Source organism: Ambystoma mexicanum, chromosome 1q (genome assembly GCF_040938575.1).
Source record: "Ambystoma mexicanum isolate Mex_15411 chromosome 1q, UKY_AmexF1_1, whole genome shotgun sequence".
Classification (NCBI taxonomy): domain Eukaryota; kingdom Metazoa; phylum Chordata; class Amphibia; order Caudata; family Ambystomatidae; genus Ambystoma; species Ambystoma mexicanum.
Genome location: NC_090922.1, coordinates 1,208,857,890 through 1,208,880,155, shown reverse-complemented (window position 1 = coordinate 1,208,880,155; position 22,266 = coordinate 1,208,857,890). Strand labels below are relative to the sequence as shown.

General features: G+C 45.7%; 1 protein-coding gene across 2 annotated transcripts in view; it reads right to left on the bottom strand.

The window, feature by feature from the left end:
- Nucleotides 1-22,266, bottom strand: part of DNAI4 (dynein axonemal intermediate chain 4) — a 779,679-nt gene that overhangs the window by 500,453 nt on the left and 256,960 nt on the right. For both annotated transcript variants that reach the window (XM_069641948.1, XM_069641947.1), the window contains one exon: nucleotides 9,780-9,919. In XM_069641948.1, coding sequence (XP_069498049.1) covers nucleotides 9,780-9,919 — 140 coding nt within the window. The remainder of the gene's footprint in view (nucleotides 1-9,779; nucleotides 9,920-22,266) is intronic.

Genomic DNA, 22,266 nt, shown 5'->3' with positions numbered 1-22,266 from the left:
GAAATTGCTTAAAGATCTTGATCAGGTTTTTCAAGATTTTCTTTGGGGGGTGAAGAAGGCTTCCAAAATTCCAAAAAACATTTTTCTACGGGATACCAAAGAAGGGGTTTTGGATATCCGGATCTGGAGATTTTATTTTGAAAAAAGCGGCTCTACATGCAAATGTGGAGTTGGAGGAGGAACCGGTTTGGTTATCTATGGAAAGGGAGGCTTTGTTACCATTCCGTATGGGGAATATTTTTTCGATGGTGCAATTGCCTAAAAGGTCTGTTAAATTGCCGACTATTAGGGTGACTAAGGATTTAATGTCATGGTGGATTCTTAATTTTGATGGAAATGTTTTTAAGAATCTTAATTCGTCAATTTGGTATAATCCTGCTTTACAAATGGATAACAGAATCCTATACTGGCAAAGCTGGGTATCAAAAGGTATATTGTCATTGGGTGATTTATAACGGGATGTATGTTTGTTGTCCTTTGAGGAGCTGTTTAATTTGAGTCGAAGAGAAATGATTAGATATAAGAAGTTAGTGAATTTAATGAATCAAGCATTTAATATGTTGTCTATGCCTCTGGAGAAGGAACCAGCGGGTTGGAACATGTTTAGTTTATCTATACGAAATGTATCGACATATTTAAAACTTATGCGTGAGAGTAGTCAGGTGATGGAGTCTTGGAGTAAATTGAAAGAGAAATGGGAATTAGATCTAGGTTAGGTTGTGGGATTAATGATGATACCTGGGGATATATGCGGGGGGTAGGATACAGCAGCAAGATGGATCTTAAGTTGCGACTTATTCTTCAGAAGGTTTTGGGGAGATTATATTGGATACCGGTATGAATGTCTGATTTAGGTTTATTGACTGAGGATCTTTGTTGGGGATGTGGGAAAGAGAGGGGAACATTGGTCCATATGTTGTGGTATTGTCCAAGGGTGTTGACTTTTTGGCGAGAAGTATTGGATAGGTTAGATATTACTTTGTCGATCTCATTTCCAAGGAAACCTTTCCAAGTTTTGTTATTAGCAAAAAGTGGACGATGTTTGAAGGCTCGCTTGTATGGGGCTTGGATAGATAAGGTTTTAGTGATAGCGGTAAAACAGATTTTGAAGGTGTAGAAATCCAGGAAGAAACCAATAGTTGAAGAATGGATCAATGATGTGATTGTGATATCTGAATTTGAATTGGTGATGTTTCAGAAACGGGACAAAGAGGAGAACTTTGGTCTTTATAGAAGTCTTTCATTGATTTATACAGTAGTGGAATGCCTAATGATAGTTATGATGAGTAAGTTGTTGGCGGGGTTGTAATGTTAATAGTTTTTTTTGTCTCGTGCGTTTGTCTGTGTTCTATGCGTTGTAAAAGCGCAATCAATTTTGTACATTTTATCTCTGCCGTTTTGATTGATGGGTAGTGTTCTGTTAATGCTTACAGTTTGTATTATCATATTATTTTTATCTGTCATTATGAGTTGTTTTTATCTGTTATAATCATTTAATAAAGATGGAAAAAAGAAAAAGAAATACCCGCATAACTACAGGAATGACCGTACTCATCCTTGAAGGAACAAAACATGTAATAGCATGGAGAATTCTACTGTGGGGTAGGCTGGGAGGGCAATGAGGAATATGTGGAAGTAACATCCAGTCGGAAGAAAGTTACCAGTGGTAAGTAACTTTCATGATCCGAGTACAGGACTGCTTTACCAAAGCTACCATCCTGACTGAGGGAAGATTCCAGGCAGTAATGCTTTGTGAACCTGTGGATAGTGGACCACGTTGCTGCTTCACAAATATCTTTAATGGGACACCCCTTTGCAGGGCTGTAGAGGTAGTCATGCCACTGGTGGAATGGGCACATAAACCTACCTGAAGTTCCTTCCCTGCCAACCTGCAGAATTCTGAAATGGCCAGAATGATCCATCTGGACACGATCTGCTTAGAGACAGCCTGACCCAGCTTGTGACCCACCTAGCCAATGAACAGCTGATCATCAATACAGAGTTTTGACATTCTAGATATATAAAAGTTTAAAGCTCAACGAGGGTTCAACCTATGTAATCTCTCCCCCTCCTTGCATGGATGAGGGGGGTTGAGGAGCTAGAAACAAGGAAAAACAATGTTTTGTCCTATGTTGAAATCAGAAATGATTTGGGGTAAAAATTAAGGTTTAACCTTTAAAACAACCCTATCCTTGTGGAAGATAGTAAAAGGGTGGCTTGGACGAAAGTGCCTGCAACTCGCTCACTCTATGGGCTGGTGTCAGAGAAACCAATAAAATGGTTTTAAAGGTTAACAACCTTAAGGGACATGAATGTAAAGGACATTTTAGAACCAAATTAAGGTCCCAAATTGGAACCTGGAACGGAGATGGGGGGGGGGGGAAGCAGATTGGTGAGCCCCTTTAGAAATTGAGAAATTGTGTCATCAGTGGAATTTTGAAGTAAGAACATTCCTCTGACAAGCGCTTAAAGATGGACTGTGCCACCAAATAGCATTTAATAGTACCAACCTGGAGCCCCAGATAGGCTAAAGATAGCAGAAAAGGATAAAACATCTGGTGTTTACGTAGAAAAGGATCTGCATTCTTTTCTCTGCACAAGTTGCAGAATTTATTCCAACGGCAAAGACTTTGTTGCTGGCTTTTTGGCCGAAAGCAAAATCTCCATTACGTCATCCGGGACGTCCCAATGCTTGTACCTCAGCCTTTCAGAAACCGAGCGTGAAGGTTGAGTATATTGACCTCTGGATGGAGTACCCAACCCTCCTCTCGTAATAGAAGGTCCTCTCTTTGTGGAAGATGTATTGCAGGAGAGATGAACATGTCCAGAAGGTCCAGGTACCACGTCATCCTGACCCAATCCGAGGCAATTAGGATCATGTGTTTCCTGAACTTTCTCAACCTCCTGATCACATGAGGAATGACGGGGACTGGAGGAAACGCATACAGGAGAGGAAATTCCCAGTCCACCACAAACACGTCTCCTAAAGCTCATCTTGGGGAAAATTCCCTCGAGCAATACAGTTCGCACTTACGGATAACACCGGTCACGAAAATTCCACTTGAGGGGTTCCCCAAAGGGTGAAGATCTCTTGAAGCACTTCCTGAGCTAGTTCCCACTCATGGGAGACTGTGCTCTGCCTGCTCAGAGCATCCGCTGCCATGTTCTCCTCTCCAGCTAGATGAACTGCCGATAGATAGATTCCTTCTTCTATTGCCCAGTACCAGAGCTGCATTGCCTCTCTGCACAGTGGTAGTGACCCTACACCTCTTATCTTGTTGAGGTATTACATGGCCACTCTGTTGTCCTTTATTATCAGCACATTCATTCCCTGTACAGAGGGCAGAAAGGTCTTCAGCGCTAGTCTGATTGCCCTCAGCTCTAAGAATGATATGTAATTTGGACTCCGATGGAGACCAACGACCACCGACTGTAAGAATGTTGGTGTGGACCCCCCACCTGGTGAGTGAGGCTTCCGTCACTAATGTTATCTCCGTCCATGGTTGCCAAAAGGGTTCTCCCTTCAGAATGTTGTCCTCGCAGGCCCACCACAGAAGATCCTGTGCAACCCTGCTTGACACCAGAAGTAGGTCTGAAATCTGTCCAGAGAACTGGGACCATTGAGTTCTTAGAGCCCATTGAGGGGATCTCATTCTCAGGTGGGCCACTTGCACCAGAAAACTTCAGGATGCCATAAGGCTGAGCAACCTCAAAATATCGAAGGCCTGGAAGATACTGGGCACTTTGAAATCTGGTGACCATCTGTAGAATGTCTTGAGCCCTCACCTCGGGTGGTGAGCTCTTTCCCAAGGATGTATCCAAAACAGCTCTAATGAAGTAGAGTTTCTGAGAAGTTGTCATATGGGACTTATTGTAATTGAGGGAGACGCCCAGTCTGTGAAGGGAGTGGCAGGTGGCATTGAGGTGATCTAGGACTTGTTCGGGAGAACGCGCCCTGATCATCCAATCATCCAGGTAGGGGTAGACGTGAATCCCCCTCTCTGCCACTACCTCCATCAGTTTGGTGCAAACCCTTGGGTGGAGGTCAGCCCGAATGGCAGAACTCGAAATTGATAATGAGAACCGCCAATTGCGAACCTCAGGTATTTTCTGTGCTTGAGATGGATTGGCATATGAAAATAAGCATCCTGAAGGTCCAATGACACCATCCAATTGTGTAGTTGGAGCGCCTGAAGGATCTGAGAAAGTGTGACCATCTTGAACTTGTCCTTCCTGAGGAACTTGTTCAAGTATCCCAAGTCCAAGATGGGTCTCAGTCCTCCGTCCTTCTTGGATATTAGAAAATAAGGGGAATACCAACCCTTGTTCCTCTCCGCTACAGGCACTGGTTTTATTGCACCTTTCCCTATCAGGGTTAAAATCTCCTGCACAAGGAGCGGATCTAGAATCCTCAAAGAGTGGTTCCCCAGTGGATTGTTCTGAGGTCTCTGGATAAAAGGAAGGCAGTAACTGTGGGCTACGGTTTCCAAGGCCCAAGCATCCGAAGAAATGTCTCGCAATTCTTCTAGATGCTGTCACAGTTTGCCCCCACTGGTGAACTGTGAGTGAAAACCTCAGAGAGGTTTTGAGGTGGCTGATGCAGTGGCCGATGGTAAAGAAGCCCCCGCTTGAGCTGGCTTTGCACACCTTCCTCGTCCACCACGAGGAAATCTTCTTTGGCCCCTTTGACTGGCTATTCCTCTTGCCCATCAAACTGAGGCGTAGTAGCGAAAAGATCTATTTCTCCAAGGTTGTTCACTAGGTCGAAAAGGCTGAAGTTGCCTAATAGCGGTGCATAAAGATTTGGCCGCCGCCTTCGAGGTCTGCAACTTCTCAAGACTCTCGTCAGCCTTGTGCCAAAAAGTTGAGACCTGTCAAAGGGCATGTTGAGAGGTCTGGATTGCACATCCGGTGCAAAACACGAATTCTGCAACCACGCAAACCTGCGTATAACGGTACTGGTAGCCATGGCTCTGCTGATGCTATCAGCAAAATCCAAACCTGACTGGAGAGACTCGCACATGCCTTCTTTGCCGTCTCTAACTAGGGCTAAGAACCTGTCTCTCTCATCCCCTTCGGGAATGTGCTCTGCCGCCATGGAAATGCAGTCCTGTAGAGTGAATGTAAACTTTGCAAGGGCACCTATGGAGTTGGCAGATTTGAGTGCCATACTCCCTGCGGAAAATACCTTCCTTGCCCATTCATCTACTCTTTTGTCGTCCCTATCTGGAGGAATGGTAGGGTAAGCCACTTGCTTAGATGTTGCCGTAGCTGACTGCACCACCAGACTCTCTGGAGTGGGGTGTTTTGACAGGTAGTCAGGTTCACTACTGGAGGAGCAGTACTTCTTGGTCAAGTTTTTATTTACAGCTGTATTGGTTTCCAGTGTTTCCCCAATTCATCTCCACCCTTTTCTGCAAGACAATGTGGAATGGTAATATGGGATCCAACTGAGGACCATTATTTAAGATGTCTGTTAGATCTTGTTTTGAATGGCAATAGAGGTCTACTCCAACCCATTTAGTCCACTACCTTAGACATGAGTTGTCTGCAGGATGCATCTGCATGCTCCCCAGCCTCTCGTCTTCCAAACGCCAACTCAGGTGAGGTATCCACCCCACTTACAGTCTGTAGGTTGTCATAGAGGTCTCCCAACCTTGATGACTCCTCTGCAATAAAACTCTGAGGTACATTTGGCGTACTAAACTGGAGGCCAATTGGAGCCTCTTCATCTGACCGCTCATTCCCTTCATAAATGGAAGAAAGACTTAAAATAGTCTTTCTTGGGTAATGGTACATACGTTTTCTCAGGAATGAGGGATTTTGTGAGTAATGGGTTTGACGCTGGAAGAGTAGTTGAAACCTTTTTTATTTGCGCTGTAGAATTTACTGGGGTGTGCAGCGTCGATGGCGCAGCTGGCAATGATGGCGCCGCTAGTGTCGATGCCTTTAGCATCGATATCGAGGGTTTGGCTGGCGTCAAAGGCGCTGCTGGTGTGGATGGTCTCGATGGTGTCGACGACCTTGACCTCGATTTAGGTCAAGCCCTTTCCTTCCTGGCTTCTTTCAAAGGCGCTGTAGGAGCATGGCTTGTAGGCTTTTGTTTTTCAAATATTTTGAGCATCTCTGCTCGGAAGGCCTCCCACTCGGCCACAGTGGACTTTTTGGTTGGGCGAGAACCTGTGGCGGGAAGCGTTTGATGACGAAGTGGATGAAGGTAACCTACAGTGCCTTCTCTTCGACCTCTTTGAGGACGAAGAAGAGTGGTGGGAGCCACTGCTCGATCTCGACCGATGGGCCTTCTTCCTCCAAGGAGAGTCGCCTCTCGACTTGTCAGTGGAAGGTTTCTTGGTCAGGGTAGGAGATTTAGGGATTTGACCTACCTTCAACTTCCCCTTACATTCCTTCAAGACCTTTCCATTCATAGACTGGCATTTGGAGCCGTCCGAGGTGTTATGGTCCGCCCCGAGGCACCACAAACGGATTCGACGTGGATGGGTCAAAGACAATTTCGACCTACAATCCCGACACCTTTTGAACCCGGTCTTCAGGGTTGTCGGTGTTGATGAAGAAGGCATCTCGATTTCTCGAAATAATGAAGTTGTCACAAAAGTGAAGAAGCGCTCCGTATTTCTCGAAGCTAAAGCTGTCGCGGAAAAACTGAACTGAAGCCAACGTGCGCTGCGGATGCTATTTATGCCTTCAATGATATCATCCTCGAGACAGAAGTCTTCAAGGGACATCGAGTCGACGCCGTGTATGCACTGCGCCCTCTGCCGAAAAAGAAATTCCCAAGCAGCTGAAGCTGGATATTATGTATCAAAGATCAGGAATATGTGGGAGGACACAATCCATTCGAATTGTGCTACTTTAACAACTCTTTGTGACTTGCCAAAAAATAAATGCCTTATTTGCCTTGTCAGCGGAATGCCAAACAGTGCTTGCGACTGGCATCTCAGTGCTCACGGAAGTCAGCCACCTGGCGTACTTCGGCCCGGATCTAGAAACTGAAATGACCATGGATGCCTGCCCGTTGGGCTGGGAGCTATTCTAGCTCAAATCACGAGAGAACCTAAAGATACACACCAGTACTCCCCCTCCCCCCAACAAAAAGTGATGCTCACAGCCAGATAAACAGATCCTTGTGGCCATCTGGGCCTGTATGCACTTACATCACTTCTTATTCAGTAAAAGGTGTATGCTGGTGACAGACCCCTAGGCTCTTCTGAACATATTCAGAGGAATATTGGTTTTTGAGTAGCCAAGGATAGAACATTCGGGGATAAAAATACAAACCAGGCCACAACCTGAACACATCAGACTATAATCCGGACCATCCTGTAGTGAAACCGATGCCTTGTCAGGAACAAGTTGGTGAGAACTATGTCAATTATACTGCACATCATGCTCTCCTATCAATAGTCTTGGATGACAAACTCCTTGAGGACTATGTTACACTTACCAGAGAGAAAAGGTTCATGTGGCACAACCGGTGGAAAGGCTGACATCAGAGAACTGAAGTGCTTACACAAAGTACATAAGGGACTGGCATTGTTGAATGGAGTTCTACTGATGAGCAAGAAATGTGTCCTGCCGAAATCAGTACAAAAGTACCCACAATGGCCACCAATGGATGGTGACAACGAAACAGCTCTTCCGTAGCCACGCATTGGTTCCCTGACATAGATGAGCTGGACAAGAGAATAGTGGAAACCTGAAAAGCATGCCAGTATACAGTGAAGGGAGACCTCTACCCTCCCACTACATACATCCACTCTTCCCGACTACATATGGTAAAGGGTGGCAATTGATTTCTAAGGACTGACATAGTCTGGACTGTTTCTTTTCACTGATAAGTACTCTAGGTTTCCACTTAATAAAGATATGCCACTGACCACATATATCCGGTAGCAGCAGCCATGCTAACTGAAGTGCTAAGCGGATGGGTGGTTCCCAGAGACAGTAAGGTCTGACAATGGACCACCTTTCGATGGCCACAAATCCAAACGATCCACCAGATACCTCAAGGTTCACACACAAGATTAAGCCAATTTGGCAACAAGTGAAAGGCATGGCAGGGACATTCATGTTGTCCAAAAAGACAACAATCCAAAAAACTGAAGTTGAAGAAATCTCAAAAACCTGGCTTTTTGAAGGAAACGGACACTACAGAAACATGTCACATGGCAAGAACTCAGGACAGACTCCATGTCATGACAAGACGTTGTAAGGGTGCAGAAGTAGATGCAGGACACAAAGGTGGCATACTTGTGAGCCTAACATTATATTTAACAGAAAGTAAGGGAAAACCCAGTCTGTCCCTATAACTAAGAGGGGTTTCCCTGCCTCAAACAAAACTAAGGATGATGTTGAAAAATAGTCCCCTGTCCTATGTCCGACAAGCCTAGTTCTGTCCCTTACACTTCAAACGAAAACTATGTAAATAGTTCCACCTTGACTTCAGAAAGGTGGTTCCTTCCTTCTGGATGGTTTAAGGCAGGTTGTAACTGTTGGGGGAATGTCCCTCCTCCTGTGGCCGTCACTAGGGCTTTTGATATTTTTCCACACAGATGGAGGGGCGGTCTCCCGCCCCCAGTCCTTCTTTGAGCACTCTTTACAGTTCCACAAAGATGGGGAAACAATCTCCATTACCCACGCCTTTCGTAGGCTCTCTATATTCCCAATGATGTCTGTGGTTTTGCCACAGAATCTCTATCTCTCCCTGGTCTTCTTTTGACTTTTCCTAAAGGCTATCTCGCTCTCCCCTTGGTCTTCTCTTCCAGTTATATGGGTGCGAGACCCCTTTCTCAGGCTTATAATGTCTTTCCCTCAGGCTCGTTCACTATCCTGCCAGGCATTTTTTTTGCATTTACAACTGTTCAATCCTTTCAGCATTCGGTCCCAGATCCCTTTCTCAGGTTTATAATGACTCTTGATCAGGCCCTGATCAGTAACCTACCAGGCACTGTTTGCCACATAATGTCCTCTAGGATTCTTTAAAGTACTGGTACTAGGAAGATGACGAATCCTGCACTCTGATTGATTGCTCTCAAGAACTGATTTTACCCGGGAGATTTCTCTTTTGCTCCGACTTGGTTCAACTCCGCCCCTCAGGGTCTCAACATGATCTTTGCTCTGCCCCCTGCTTCGTCGAGCAATTCCCAATTCATTAACACAGTTGTATTTACGGATTCTCGCAACCACATGGGCTTGCTCCTTACCCCTGCTCTGTGGGTTGCTTCTCTCTCCGGTCTCGTTTGGTCCCTGCATGGCAATACCCTCCAGCTCTCAGTTCAACCAGGAAGAATTAGACAATGAGAGAAGTCCTTCCTCTCTTTTTATCTTTGGCAGGCTTGTGTGTGGTTGAGAGCTAGTATGTTCGTGAGCAAGTCGGGCAGGGTTTAATTGTAATTGTGAGCGTTGCTTGCCATGCATTGAATGCATGGCAAGAGGCTCTCATATTTAAAAGTAAATGCTGCCTTGACAGAGTGCAAAATGCAAGGCAAAAGGCAGCATACACCGGTGTATGCAGCCTTTTGCTCTTGCACTTTTGCACTCTGCCATGCAAATGGCGGAAATTGGGCAGCTGGGAGCCGCCTACGTTTATATCAAGACGTGACATTGTAGAGCATGAGCCCCTCTGTGTTGTCAGCGTCTGTGATTTCCACTGTACAGCCATTACTAAAAGACATGCCATCTGTTAGCCAATATCATTACTCCAATTCCTAGAAATAATTTATTTGGTTTAAAAACATTTATTTTGTAAATTAATCCGTTACCTGCATCTTGTGAATGGATTTTTTCACTCTGAACTTCTTTACTCTTTGGCGCTCCAAAAAAGGTTTGCATCATTCTTTCCACGTATCTGTCATTACCAGCTCTGTTCTTACAAAGTTCGGCATAAGCTTCATTCCTTAACCTTGAAGAGTAAAACTCAATACATCAGAAATCAAAACTTATACAGATGTTCAGTTGACCGAAATGTATGTGCACTTTAAGGTTGTCTAAAGATATATTTTTTCACTGACAGTCCAGAATCTAAATACATTGCAGGTACTGAAACTGCAGAGTCTTATTTCGTTTGCTGTGTAACAAAGGGAGGTGTTTTGCTCTTTGATCTGTTGACCCTCTTTGATCTGTTGGCCACCTGAGCATGATTATGGAATATTGAGTGCATGCAGAGATGAATGAGGAACTTAGTAGAATGTTGAGCGCACGGGAGAGGAAATATTTCTTGGTGTGTCATGTGGAACCTGAGGTCAGAGAGTGATGTCACCATAAATAAATGTGGTTACAAATATAATGTCCAACAGTTTATTGTAAAACATTCTGGTTTAGGTACTGTGACAGGGACAGGGTCATGTCCCTGTCAAAGGTGTCAATGACCCTTCTCAGCCTGGAGCAGGAGGCTTTCTAAAACCAAACTCAAAACAAACCCTGCCTAAGGTATGTGAAGTGGGAGTTGGGGGCAGAGGGTGGGTGCGACACTGGCCACAGAAAAATCCCCTCTTGTGCCAATTATGACAACAATGCTGCCACTAAGGTGCTCTCAATGCCTCCCGGTACAGTTGCTGGACACAGTTCTCTTTTTTTATCATTTCAGAACCACAACTACCAGAAATCCCTTGAGAGCAGCCAGGAAAACTCAGACCGGAGCCAAACAACTGGAAACCCAGAAAGGCAGCTGACTGTAAAGTGGTACCATGTCAGATCCAAGACCAGCACCCCAGCAAAGCTCACCGCCAAGGCAGAAAATCAAATCTACAGCCCACAGAATGACAGGGAAACACCTGACTGTTTGCAAAAAGGGAAGGGGCTAAGAGTGTTCTTTAAAGCCTCCCAGCTGAGTAGCCCTCCGCCTGGGGAAAGGGCAGGCCCTGATTGGTTCAGGAGATCGCTGCAACCAATGGGGAGGTGAGACAGTCACTGCATACACAGTCCTGCACTATAAAAGCAGACAGCGGAAGAGGCACGGTGTGGGTGAGGTGTCAGGTAAATCTTAAGGGGGACCAAGAGACAAGGCAGAGTTAACATGGCAAAGCGTAGCGTTGGCTTGATGGTGGCAGAGTTTAGAAAAGGTGAGGTGCTCGAGAGAGAGTGGTATCAGTGATGTGAAGTGCATTGTATTGAAGGAATTGGGGAGGAGGTGTATTGAATGTGTGAGATGGAGGCAGTGTGGGAGACAGCAGTAGAGTAGTGTCGTAATAGTTAGTGTGAGGGGGAGATGAGGGGGTGTTAGAAAGTGTGGAGAGGGGTGTAGAAGTGGGGGAGAGAAGAAGTGGTGTAGTAGAATATTTGGGAGGGGGTGTGAATAGCTTGAGCGTAGTTAAGGGTTGAGCAGGGCACCATATCTCTGAAGTCTGTGGACAGGAGAAGAGCAGCGGTGGTGGCTAGGAATTGGTAGTAGTAGTAGGATGGACAGTTTAGTGATATCAAATGGTGGAGGTAAGGCCTAGTAGTGAGAGTAGGAATTGTGAGAGCAACAGTTGTGAAGTAGTAGTAGTAGCAGTAGAGGGAGTGTGTAGTAGTAGAGAGAGCAAAGTAGTGGTAGAGAGAGCATAGTAGAGAAAGCATTCTAGAAGAGAGAGAGCAGAAGTAGTGAGAGAGTGGTAGTAGGAGAGAGGGAGAGAGCGAGAGAGAGAGAAGGGTTGTAGTAGTCTGAGGGTAGAGAGAAGAGGAGGGAGAGGTTGGAGGAAAAGGTAACATCCGAGAGTGACTTGGAGAGAAGAGAAGAAGATGGGTGGAGCTGGTAGGACGAAGTGCCATACTGATGGTTACTCCCTCCGCTTCCCCACTGAGGGCTAACATTGAAAATGGGGGAGAGTTGGATCCTGGCTGCCTATCTACTACAGTTCCCAGAACTACCTGCTGCCACTGCCTGGTACATACCAGAGGGATTAAACCCTGCACATCTGCATCCAATCAGCCTCCCTGAAGATTGCTGAGGCATGAAAGCGCGCTAGTAAGAGAACATCTTTGGAATGTTTGAGCCTACCGCAGCTGGGAGCCAGAGTAGCGCCCCTGCCACCCCTCTTGTTTTGTTTGCACATCTTCATGGAGACTGGGGCTCCAGAGGGGCTGCATCTGGGCTACTCTTGCACAACCTAGGAGTGCCATACTGATGGTTACTCCCTCTCCCCACTGAGGGCTAACATTGAAATGGGGGAGAGTTGGATCCTGTCTGGCTCTACAGTACAGTTACCAGACTTCCCTGCTGCCACTGCCTGGTACATACCAAGGGGATTCAGCCCTGCACAGCTGCATCCAATTAGCCTTCCTGAAGATTGCTTAGGCATGAAAGCGCGCTAGGAGGAGAACATCTTTGGACTGTTTGAGCTCACTGCAGCTGGGACCCAGAGTAGCGCCACTGCCACCCCTCAAGTTTTGTAAAACGTTATATGTAGTATTTTACAGTGTCCATGTACATCAGAAGGTGCTTCCTGTAATACATTATCTGCTGTAATTTTCAAACACTTCCCATGTGGAAAGAAGCTACCTTATTGGACATGTCCCACCAAATGGCTGACCATAGTAGTGGCCCTGCAAGGGGACAATGGACATTTACCTGAAAAGGCCCAAAATTGACCTGTTAACCCTCTAGTGACACCTGCAGATGGTGCAGCCCTGAACCTGAATATAAATGTAATGTTTTTCCCTCCCAGAAACTGAAGCAAGAATGGAAGGGGCACAGTCTGAAGGACTTCTGCACTGAGCGGTCATGGCAGCCACTCTACAGGTCTTTGTGCTCTGTCAGGCCCTAAGTCAGCAAGGGGCCATGTCTTCCAGTCAGAGGAAGATGGAAGAAAGCACCATAGATCTGCGAGAATAAAGAAATAAAGGAAATATAAAAACAAAAGTAGGTGTCCAATGCCACACTATCTGCACTTAAATATAACAAAAACGAAGACCGTAGGTTTATATGCAGCACTCCTTAGCCAATGGAAGCACCACACAACAGAATAAAGGAAGGGCAAGCAACCTAGTTGTTACCAGTCACCCCACGACTGAAGTGAAAACAAACGTACAGAAGGAGACTGATGCTACTGTGATGGCAGGAGAGTATACCAGGTAAAGTCAAGTTAGTAAGTCTTTCAAGGGAACAAGCGAAGCGCACACAAAAGCCCTGGCAGGAGAGCATACCAAGCAAAGTCAAGTTGGCAAGTGTGTAAAGTGAATCACAAGAGGAATTCCTGGTAGGAGAATACACCAGGCAAGGGAAAGACTGTGAGTAAAGAGTTACATTAAAGTGGAGAGGAAACCTGGCAGGGGAGTACACCAGGTGTCCTACGAAGCTGGGGCTAGCAGCCAAGTTGTTTTATATACAAGTTATTTTTGCTTGTTGATCAGAGAATTCCAAGGAAGATGCATACCCATAGGAGTTTAAAGTATTTTTAAGAGAAACCTGCAACTCTGAACTTTATCCATTGAGATCTTTTGTGTTGAAGTTACGCTTTTTCTTTACTTTCAAGGCCAAAGGCATTACCCTTTTCACCATAGAGTTAATTTTATAATGGGAGTGCCAGAACAGTATTTCTGACACAGGACATTTTTGCTTTGTAAATCTTGACATTTTTGCAAACCCTTAGTTTTTGGCTAAGGTAGGGAAATACCTCAGAGTAGGGCCAGCAAGGTATTTTCCATACCCCTTTTATTTTGAATAAAAGTCTATAGCCACAGACATGAGCTCTCTGTGTCCGTGTCTCATTCCTGACTCTTCACACTACTCTCGGGCTGCTCAGTGTCGATGTAGCCTGGGGGAAGGTTAGAGTACTGCCTGCTGCTCCCTCATCTGTGTCCACCCCAAGGAGAGGGAGCTGCCCATGAAGCCCCAGAAAAAGAAAAAAGTGCCCCTATGCTTGTGTGAATTCCAGCCGTTGTGTGGGTGGACTGTTGATAGAAGGGGGAGCATAATCCGGGAGCGACTTCCTGCTGGGGCTGTAGTCCCTGTTGTAGGCCCCTATCCCTAGTAGGTTCAGCGTAGAGTAATGAAGGAGCCCTGACACACAAACTACTCCCATGCAGGTTGCAATCTTAATGCCTGTCCTGGATGGGTTTGGTATCTTTAATGATTCCCTGATTAGGGACGTCCAATGATGTAGGGCCACGTCAACATCCCTTATCAGAGACAACAAATTTGAAAACTTTCTTTATTCTGTAACATAGACTCTAAAGCATGACTCTCATCTGGGATACCTGGATGTTCATTGCATTTCTGTTGAGGGGATGTCAGAGCACCTTCTGGTGATAAGCTCCTATTTGGTGTCTTTGTCTTCTCCCTGTTCATAGGGAGGCGAATTTTATGATACAGCTAGTGGTACATTATCTGAATTATGTGATTCTTGATCTGAAAGTTCCTATTCTATGTTGTGGTCTCTGTACTTTTGAGAACCATCTACTGTTATGAGTGATGCTTGAGTCACCTAACATGGCCGTGATCATCAAATCCTTCTTCATAGTGACCTGCCAGGGAGTGGCCTCAAATGGAAGATTCTGCTTGTGTCTGGGATTCCTTGCCTTGATGAGGACAAGATCCCCGACATTCAGGGGGGTAGTCACGCAGTCCTCTACCAATGCTCTCTTTTTTGTTGTGTATAACTTGCTTTCTTCGCATGTCATCACAATGTATGGCTGGTCTTCAGGATTCACAGTCTAGAATTTTTGAAGTAATGTTCTTGTCCCACAGCACCCTCACCGGGGTTACACCCTTGGCTGTATGTGGTGTCGTATGATATGCCATCAGGAAAGACATTGGGGCACGCTGAAGCGGCTCTTTCCTGTCATGGACAATTCTAAAGATTTTGTTCAATTTTCTCATAAAGCTTTTGATAGCTCCATGCTTCCATGCTCTGGAATGGTGGCCCATTGTCCAAGTGTATTAATTGTGGGAGCCTCTCTGTTGCAGATATGTCTCCTAGGACAGGAATTGCCACATCTGCAGCCCTCAAATGTATGAATTTCACCTCAGGGTATCCCGAATTTTTTTTCGAGGACCCATTGAAAGATCAGAACTGTTCCAAGGTCTATGCTGAGTGCCTGTCATGGGGTCGTTCTCATCAGAGGAGATTCAATTGTGGGGTCAGGGTGCAACAGCCAACCCCGGACACCATGAGTAGATGACCAGGAAAGAGTCAGCTATCTTATCCAGGTCATGAAAGCAAACCTTGCTTTTGTTTTACAAGCATCCTGGTGGCCTGTACGTGCCAGCCGTACCACCTTTGGTATGAGGTCTGTCAGGATGATCAATCTCGAGTCCTGTAGGATCACTCCATCCGTGCTTGCAGACAGCTCTGCTCTCACTTTCCAGAGACGTTGGAGAATTGCTTGGCGGTTGGCTGTCCGGTGTGTATGTTCGCTTAGGAAAGTCTTCCATTCTCCTTGCTTAAGTTGTCGCATGATAACTTGCATGCCCTCATGGAAGACAGTGGAGTGCACTGTCTTCCAGAGACAGATTTTGGCATGTGAGCTTGTGTTATCATGTGGACATATCCTTCTGTATCTTCATCTGCTGTCTCATACATCACAGTTCCTTTTGTTGTCAGTGACCTGTGTAATGGGATGTCCAAATACATACAAGTGAACGTTTCTACATCCCCACAGCACCTTTAATGCCTTCCCTATTTGGGACTAGTACTATTCCATCAGGATAAGGGCCTTGCTCGCATTTGCAATGGGTCATCTTGCCCCCTCTTGGTCAATTGTCTACAAGTCAATCCTTTCAAGACTGAGGTTCTGTTTTGCGTGGCTTCAACTATTCCGTCTACTCTTCCACCTCTGTCTCTCTTTATTCTCCTTCCTCTCTGCCCTTTTCCTCTTCTGCGTGCAATTTGGGGGTTATCTTTGATACCTCACTTTCCTTTAAACTGCATATCTCTTCTATTGCTCGCTCCTGCCTCTATACCCTTATTAACATCCGTCGTGCTAGCCTCTATCTCTCATTTCATTCTACTAAACTTCTTCTGTTCTGTCTGTTCTTTTTTTGTATTGACCATTGCTCTTCTCCTCTTCTTGGCCTTCCTGCCTCACATCTTCTTCGTCTCCGATTTGTTTATAATTCCTCAGTTCGTCTTCTCTTCTCTTTACCTTTTTGCTCCTCAATCACATCTTCTTTACTGTCTATTTCACTGCTTCCCTTAGAATCACGTCTTCTCTACCATTTTCTTTCTATTGTTTTTAAATGTACTCACTGCTTAGCCCCTCCTTATCTTTCATCGCTAGTCGTGTTCTATTCTCCCTCTCGGACTCTCCGATCACAGAATCTGCTTCTCCTCACCCCCAGAACCCTGCTGGGCTTCTTCCTATTTCCGATCTTTTGCCCTCTTATCCCCTAAACACTGGAATTCTCTCCCGCTCTCTATCTCTTCGTATATTTCATTCTAACCTGAAAGCTTATCTTCTCTCCCTTCTTCCTACTTAGTGACTTTCTGTTTCTATCCCCCTTCTTCTGTTTTTAGTTGTTTTTTGCATTATCATAATATGTTGTAATAGCGCTTTTGGTGAAAGGCGCTTTATAAATTAAATAAATGAAATGAAAATGACGAGCCTCCAAAGCTGAGCCTCTTGCAGTGAAAAAGGCCCACATACGACAAGAACTTTATAATTTGTAGAGGGTCCTCATGTAGGGGAACATGGAGGTATCTGGCATTCAGGTTGATGGTGAAATATATACATAACCTTTGAAGGTCAGCTATATCGTCAAGAGTGGGTGTCATGTTCCGCTCTCGATTGGTGGCTCAATTATTTAATGTGGACTTCATCTGGCTGTTTGTGTTTTGTGGCAACCACAGCAGGACATACCTATGGGTTGGGCCTGTTACTCTTACAATGATGTCAGAGCCCTCAAGCTTCTTATGCTCTAAATCCACTTTATGCCATAGGCAGAATGGAATTCTGTGGTGCCGAAACACGACAGGCTGCGATGTTAAGTCAATATATAAGCAGACCACCTGCCCTTTCAAACATCCTATTCCATCAAACAGATTTTCATGAGCACAAAGAAGGGCCTCAATGTCTTTTTGATATATGTTCAAAGAAGAGCTAAGACTGGTTCACTCTGCAGTCCTAGCTCTTCCACTGTTTCACAGCTGAGTACTTTTTCCCTTGCCTGCGGTGTGACATAGAATGTCAGTGGTACAGACAAAACGATCATGAGCGACCCTTGTGGAATGCTCTATCCAGAGGGAGTGGTGAGGAACCCCCTGTGACAGGGTGCCCACCGCAAATAACCACTCTTACTGCAAAAGTAGTTCCAATGGTGTTCAGTCTTTATTAAAGACTTTGCAAATAGTTTGGGCAAGGGGTGCCTTGGGAACTTGTTTTGGCCTAACAGGATCTTTAGGCAAGTTGCCCCTAAGTACGTCCCTCTCTCTCTCTTGTCTCCCTTCGGTTCCCAACACACTAACTCGGACGTCCTTGTCGGGTGTTAGTTGCTACTGAAAGGTAACCCCTAATATCTGTTGTGTGACTTAAGTGGAAGGTATCTTTCCCTTCCTAGATCGCTGAGTATTCTAGGCAATTAGGGATGATGCCTTCTTCCACATGGTGTCACTCTTATTGCAGGCATGCATGGTCCCATCTGACCCTCTCCTACACTGGGTCTCCAGATGTTCTCCTCCAATCACGCTTCTGTTCCCCTGATCTTTCACTCCACCCTCCTACCTCCACTCTTTGATCTTATTTATTTGAATGTGTTGCTTCTCAGTTCCTCCACTTAAAACTGTCACTATCGCCTGCTATGTGTGATGGTGCCTTCTCCTCCCTCTCGCTCCTATGCTACTTCTTTGCCCCTACTACTCCTCTGTTATCACTACCACCTCTCTGCTCTTACCACCACTCCTATTCCCTTACTCTGTCTTGCTACTACCGCCTCTATACTACTACTACTACCACTCTACTCGTTAACACCACTAATACTTAACTACCTCTTCACCCTTTAGTCTTACTCCTCGTGGCTGCTACTTCCACTACTGTTGCCTCTTTCTCTAACTGCTACACTACTGCTCTTACTACCAATTCTCCCACTCCCAACTACTACAACCTCCTCTCTACTGCTATTCTACTCCTACTACGCTCACTCATTACTCTCAAGGAACAACACTCCACAGGCCCCTCTCTCCAATAGCCCCCACACTCCTTTCGCTCTCGCCTCCTCTACCTCCTGTCCTTACCCAACTAACCCACACTAAACCTTAAATACAGCACCTGCTCGTAGGATTGCCCATTTTACCTTAACAACCACTTACCTTATTTCCAACAAGCGTGAAAGGGGAAGGCCAAGGGAGTGCATATATGGGCTTGTAAGGTTTGGCCCTTTCTCTGTGTGGCCTCGCGGCATTTCTGACATGGAAGATCCAACAGTCTACAGGGGACTGCTGACCATTTTCTATAGGTCTTTTTAATATTTTTATTTCCTGGTGACATAGAGGGTTTCTAAGTCTTAACTGGAGGTATTTGCTAAAGAAATATTTCTGGTGGTTTATTGGTTTATGCAGAATGAGTCCTTGGCCCCAGAGGTCATCTCGTTGGCTCTAGCGTGTCCTTTTTTCTAATGTTCCTCGGGCTCTAGTGCAGGCTCCTTTGAGCTTATGCTCCAGCAGACCTTGTACACAGGATCTGCAGTCCAGTTGTTGCCGTACTGGTGTTGCGGCGTCTGCCACAACCCGCTGCATTGGTTTTCTGCTCCTTCCTTGGTCCTACCCCAACAAAGAGTGTTGATTGGACCCTCCGAGGATTTCCATGCTTCTGCCAATGTCAGCATGGCTGCATTGGGGATTTGGGTAATCAGGGTTAAGACCCTTCCACCTAAGCTGTAGTCACTTCCAAAATCACGGTCAACCAAGACCAATGTTAGGGGGTTCATTGGGAGTTGTATGCCAGTGATCCCCTTAATCCAAGACCAGGTATATTTTCTTCAGAAAGAATTGGGAGCATGGGCAGGTCCACCACATGTATTCCAACGTGACTATTGCTCCGCATTCACCTCCAACAAAGCAGTGAGTAAGCAGGGGTGATCCTATGAAGATTCTGAAGAGTGAAATATCACTGTAGCATTATTTTGTACTTTTTCTTGATTAGGGTGCACCTGGAGTTATTGGGCTATCAATCATATTTGTGTCAAGCTGATTGGCCCGAGAGGACCGCGTACCTGTAGTCTTGGTGGTTGGTCTCGCAGAGGTCGCCAGTCTGAAGTCCGGGAACTGATGAAATAGCGGCACGAGGAATCAGCCTCTCCACCACCCAAAAGAGAAACTGGGTGAAGGATGGACCAACTCCCAATGTCCCAACAGGCACTCTCCAGATATGCGTGACAAGAGGATTGTAGGCTCAGATTGATGGAACCATAGTCCAGGTGGAGCAGAAAAGGTATTCGCAGTAGGCAAAAGGAGCTTGGTTGGTGCTGATGGTTCCAATGGTACACAGGATACAGTTCGGAGTCAGGCAAGACAGGAAAGAGTGAGGTCAGTTGGAGCTTGCTGTCTGGCCAAATAAAGTACTGTATACACGTGCCCAGGATGAAACAGGAGAATGCAGGCTAGCATAGGGTATGACCCATATACACAATAGATGGTAGATGACTCAGAACAGGACCCAGGTAAGGACTGGAGGCAGGCAGGCCCAGGACAGGACCCAGGTAAGAGCTGGAGACAGGCTGGCCCAAGGCAGGACCCAGGTGAGGACTGGAGGCAAGCAGGCCCAGGACAGGACCCAGGTAAGAGCTGGAGGCAGGCTGGCCCAAGGCAGGACCCAGGTAAGGACTGGAGGCAGGCAGGCCCAGGACAGGCCACAGGTAAGAGCTGGAGGCAGGCTGGCCCAAGGCAGGACCCAGGTAAGGACTGGAGGCAGGCTGGCCCAGGACAGGCCACAGGTAAGGACTGGAGGCAGGCTGGCCCAGGACAGGCCACAGGTAAGTAGAGAGGCAGGAACAACGAGGCGAGCAAAGCGAACCGCGTTGAGACGCGACCCGCTTTGACTCGCGGCCCCTTTTATGGGCCGCCGGCGCCCGAGAGGCCTGGAACGCAAGCCGTTCCGTTTCCGGGCGCCGGCGAACCCACAATGAGGCTTGGAAGGCAAGCCCTTCCAAGGAGGCGAGCCCAGTCCACGGCGCATGCGCGGAACCGAGAGAGAGGTCCTCCGCGCATGCGCCGAAGGCCGCCGGCCCCGTAACCCGTCGCTCCCCTCCCGGCGAGTCCCCAGACGCGAACGCGCGGGTAGACTCGCCAGGAGGAAATGGGAGCGGCAGACCCCAGTCTCCCGCGTGACATGACAATTTGTCACCAGGGTACTGTGAAGACTATCTGAAGAGCTTTTTCCCAGCCAGGCATACCTGACAACTTACCATCACTCCTATCAAGAAGTCTACATAAACGTGATATCCTACCGTTGGCTGTGTGGTCAGTCACTAGCAGCGCTATGTAGGTGGCCTGCCTTGTTCCAGCTGCGTGCACCCTAGGATTAGTAATCCAAAAGCAAATTTAGATTAAATGCAGTCTTTCCGCTTCTGGGAGGTAAAACCTAAGTTTGAAGTCTTTAAAAGCTTAAAAGCAGGGCAAGCCCCTGGCATTGCTGTTTTGAAGGGTCCTTGGACCTCCCTCAAACCAGTAGTGAAAAGCTAATGGTCTGAATTCCTGAAGAATGTTGTGCACGGGCCAAGTCAAGATTTTATACCCCAAAGCCTAAGGGTGGCTACCATTTTGATTGTCTACCCAGTGACAAGAGCAAGGGATGTGGGGTAAGAGCAGCTGTTTGTTCAAGATGTGGCCAACCCGATCATGTAGACACAGGAGGCCATTTTTGAATATGAGTTATTTGAGAGGTGAGCAGATTTCTCCAGATATTGAGCACCCCAGACCACCTAAAGCCTAAGGGCGACATATGACTGCGGGAGATTCTGGAGATTTTGCCTCCCCTCCCTAAATGTATTCAAATATTTTCTTTTGTACGTTTTAAAATAATATTTAGGGATCCTAATTGGCAGGCTACTAAAGAGGCATGTGAGCCTTTTAGGTTGAGTTTGAGTTTGAATAGGTCATTGAGGACGGGGGAAAGGGTCATGCCTAGGTAACCGAGAAAAGAGAGTGACCATTGTAAGGGGCATTTCATTTCTAAGGAGCATATCGCCTTCCTCAGTTCAGAAGTATTTAGGCCATGAGATTTCAAGTAATTTATTTATTTTTTATTGTATATGGTTTAAAAAAAAACTTTACGACAATATTTAATAAGACAGGTAACCAACATATTAACTTAATATTACATAATATCACATAATCCCACGCTCAGTGCATAATATTAAAAAAACACTGCCTACTTTTCAGTTCATCACAAATATCAATATATCACATTAATAAGCAATGTCAACGTTAATACACTAAAAAGCAGTTATAAATGCATTACATTCACTTATAAAAACCAATTCCTATATACGAACACTAAGCAATTCATTTCACATAACAAAATTACAAAATTATTTGCAAATACAAAAGACAGAATCATTTAGAGCCTCTCAATCAATTGTGCATACATGGAACTCACAATAAAAAAGATAAAGAAAGAGTTAAAAGAAAAGGACCCTATGAGACTTTTAGACAGAGATCGATCCCCAAAAAATGTCATTAGGCAGTCCGGAACATAGACTGGAAATGACTGGAAATGAAAAAGGTTAAGAGACTGATTGGTGGGCTGGTAATGCTGTATCAAATACATTGTATAAATCCATATAGTTTATAAATGAAGCAATTGCTAAGCCTTCTGAAGTATTCAAAATATTGATACAAGGTGACCACATGTAATCGTCATCCCCATTGTGACACCATTTAGCAAATTTTGCCAAAAAAGCGACCTTTCATTACATAACGAGGGATACGATAAAAAGTAAATGTTTGACAATTTCAGTCACTCCAACATCTTACAAAACCGACAGTATGATTATTCCATACCTATCAATTTGCTACGTAAAAGCACTTCACACGTTGGCAATATGTTCCAACTGGGTTTTACCAGTACTGTCTGGTAGTATCGATTGGGAAATTGTAAGAGAAGGAGCGAAATAACCCTGCGTCTCTTCTGATCCCAGTGTAGGTGTATCAAGGAGGGAGATGAGTGAAATCGATCTGTCGTAACAATCCAGTCTTTCTCGAAAAGCAATCTTTTAACCCTTACCGGATTTGAAATAAGGGTCTCTCTATCCATACCAAGGTCTTTCAAACATTGGTCACAAATTTCCCATACTCCATTTAAAAACATATTCAGGTTTTGTCCCGAACCGCACACATC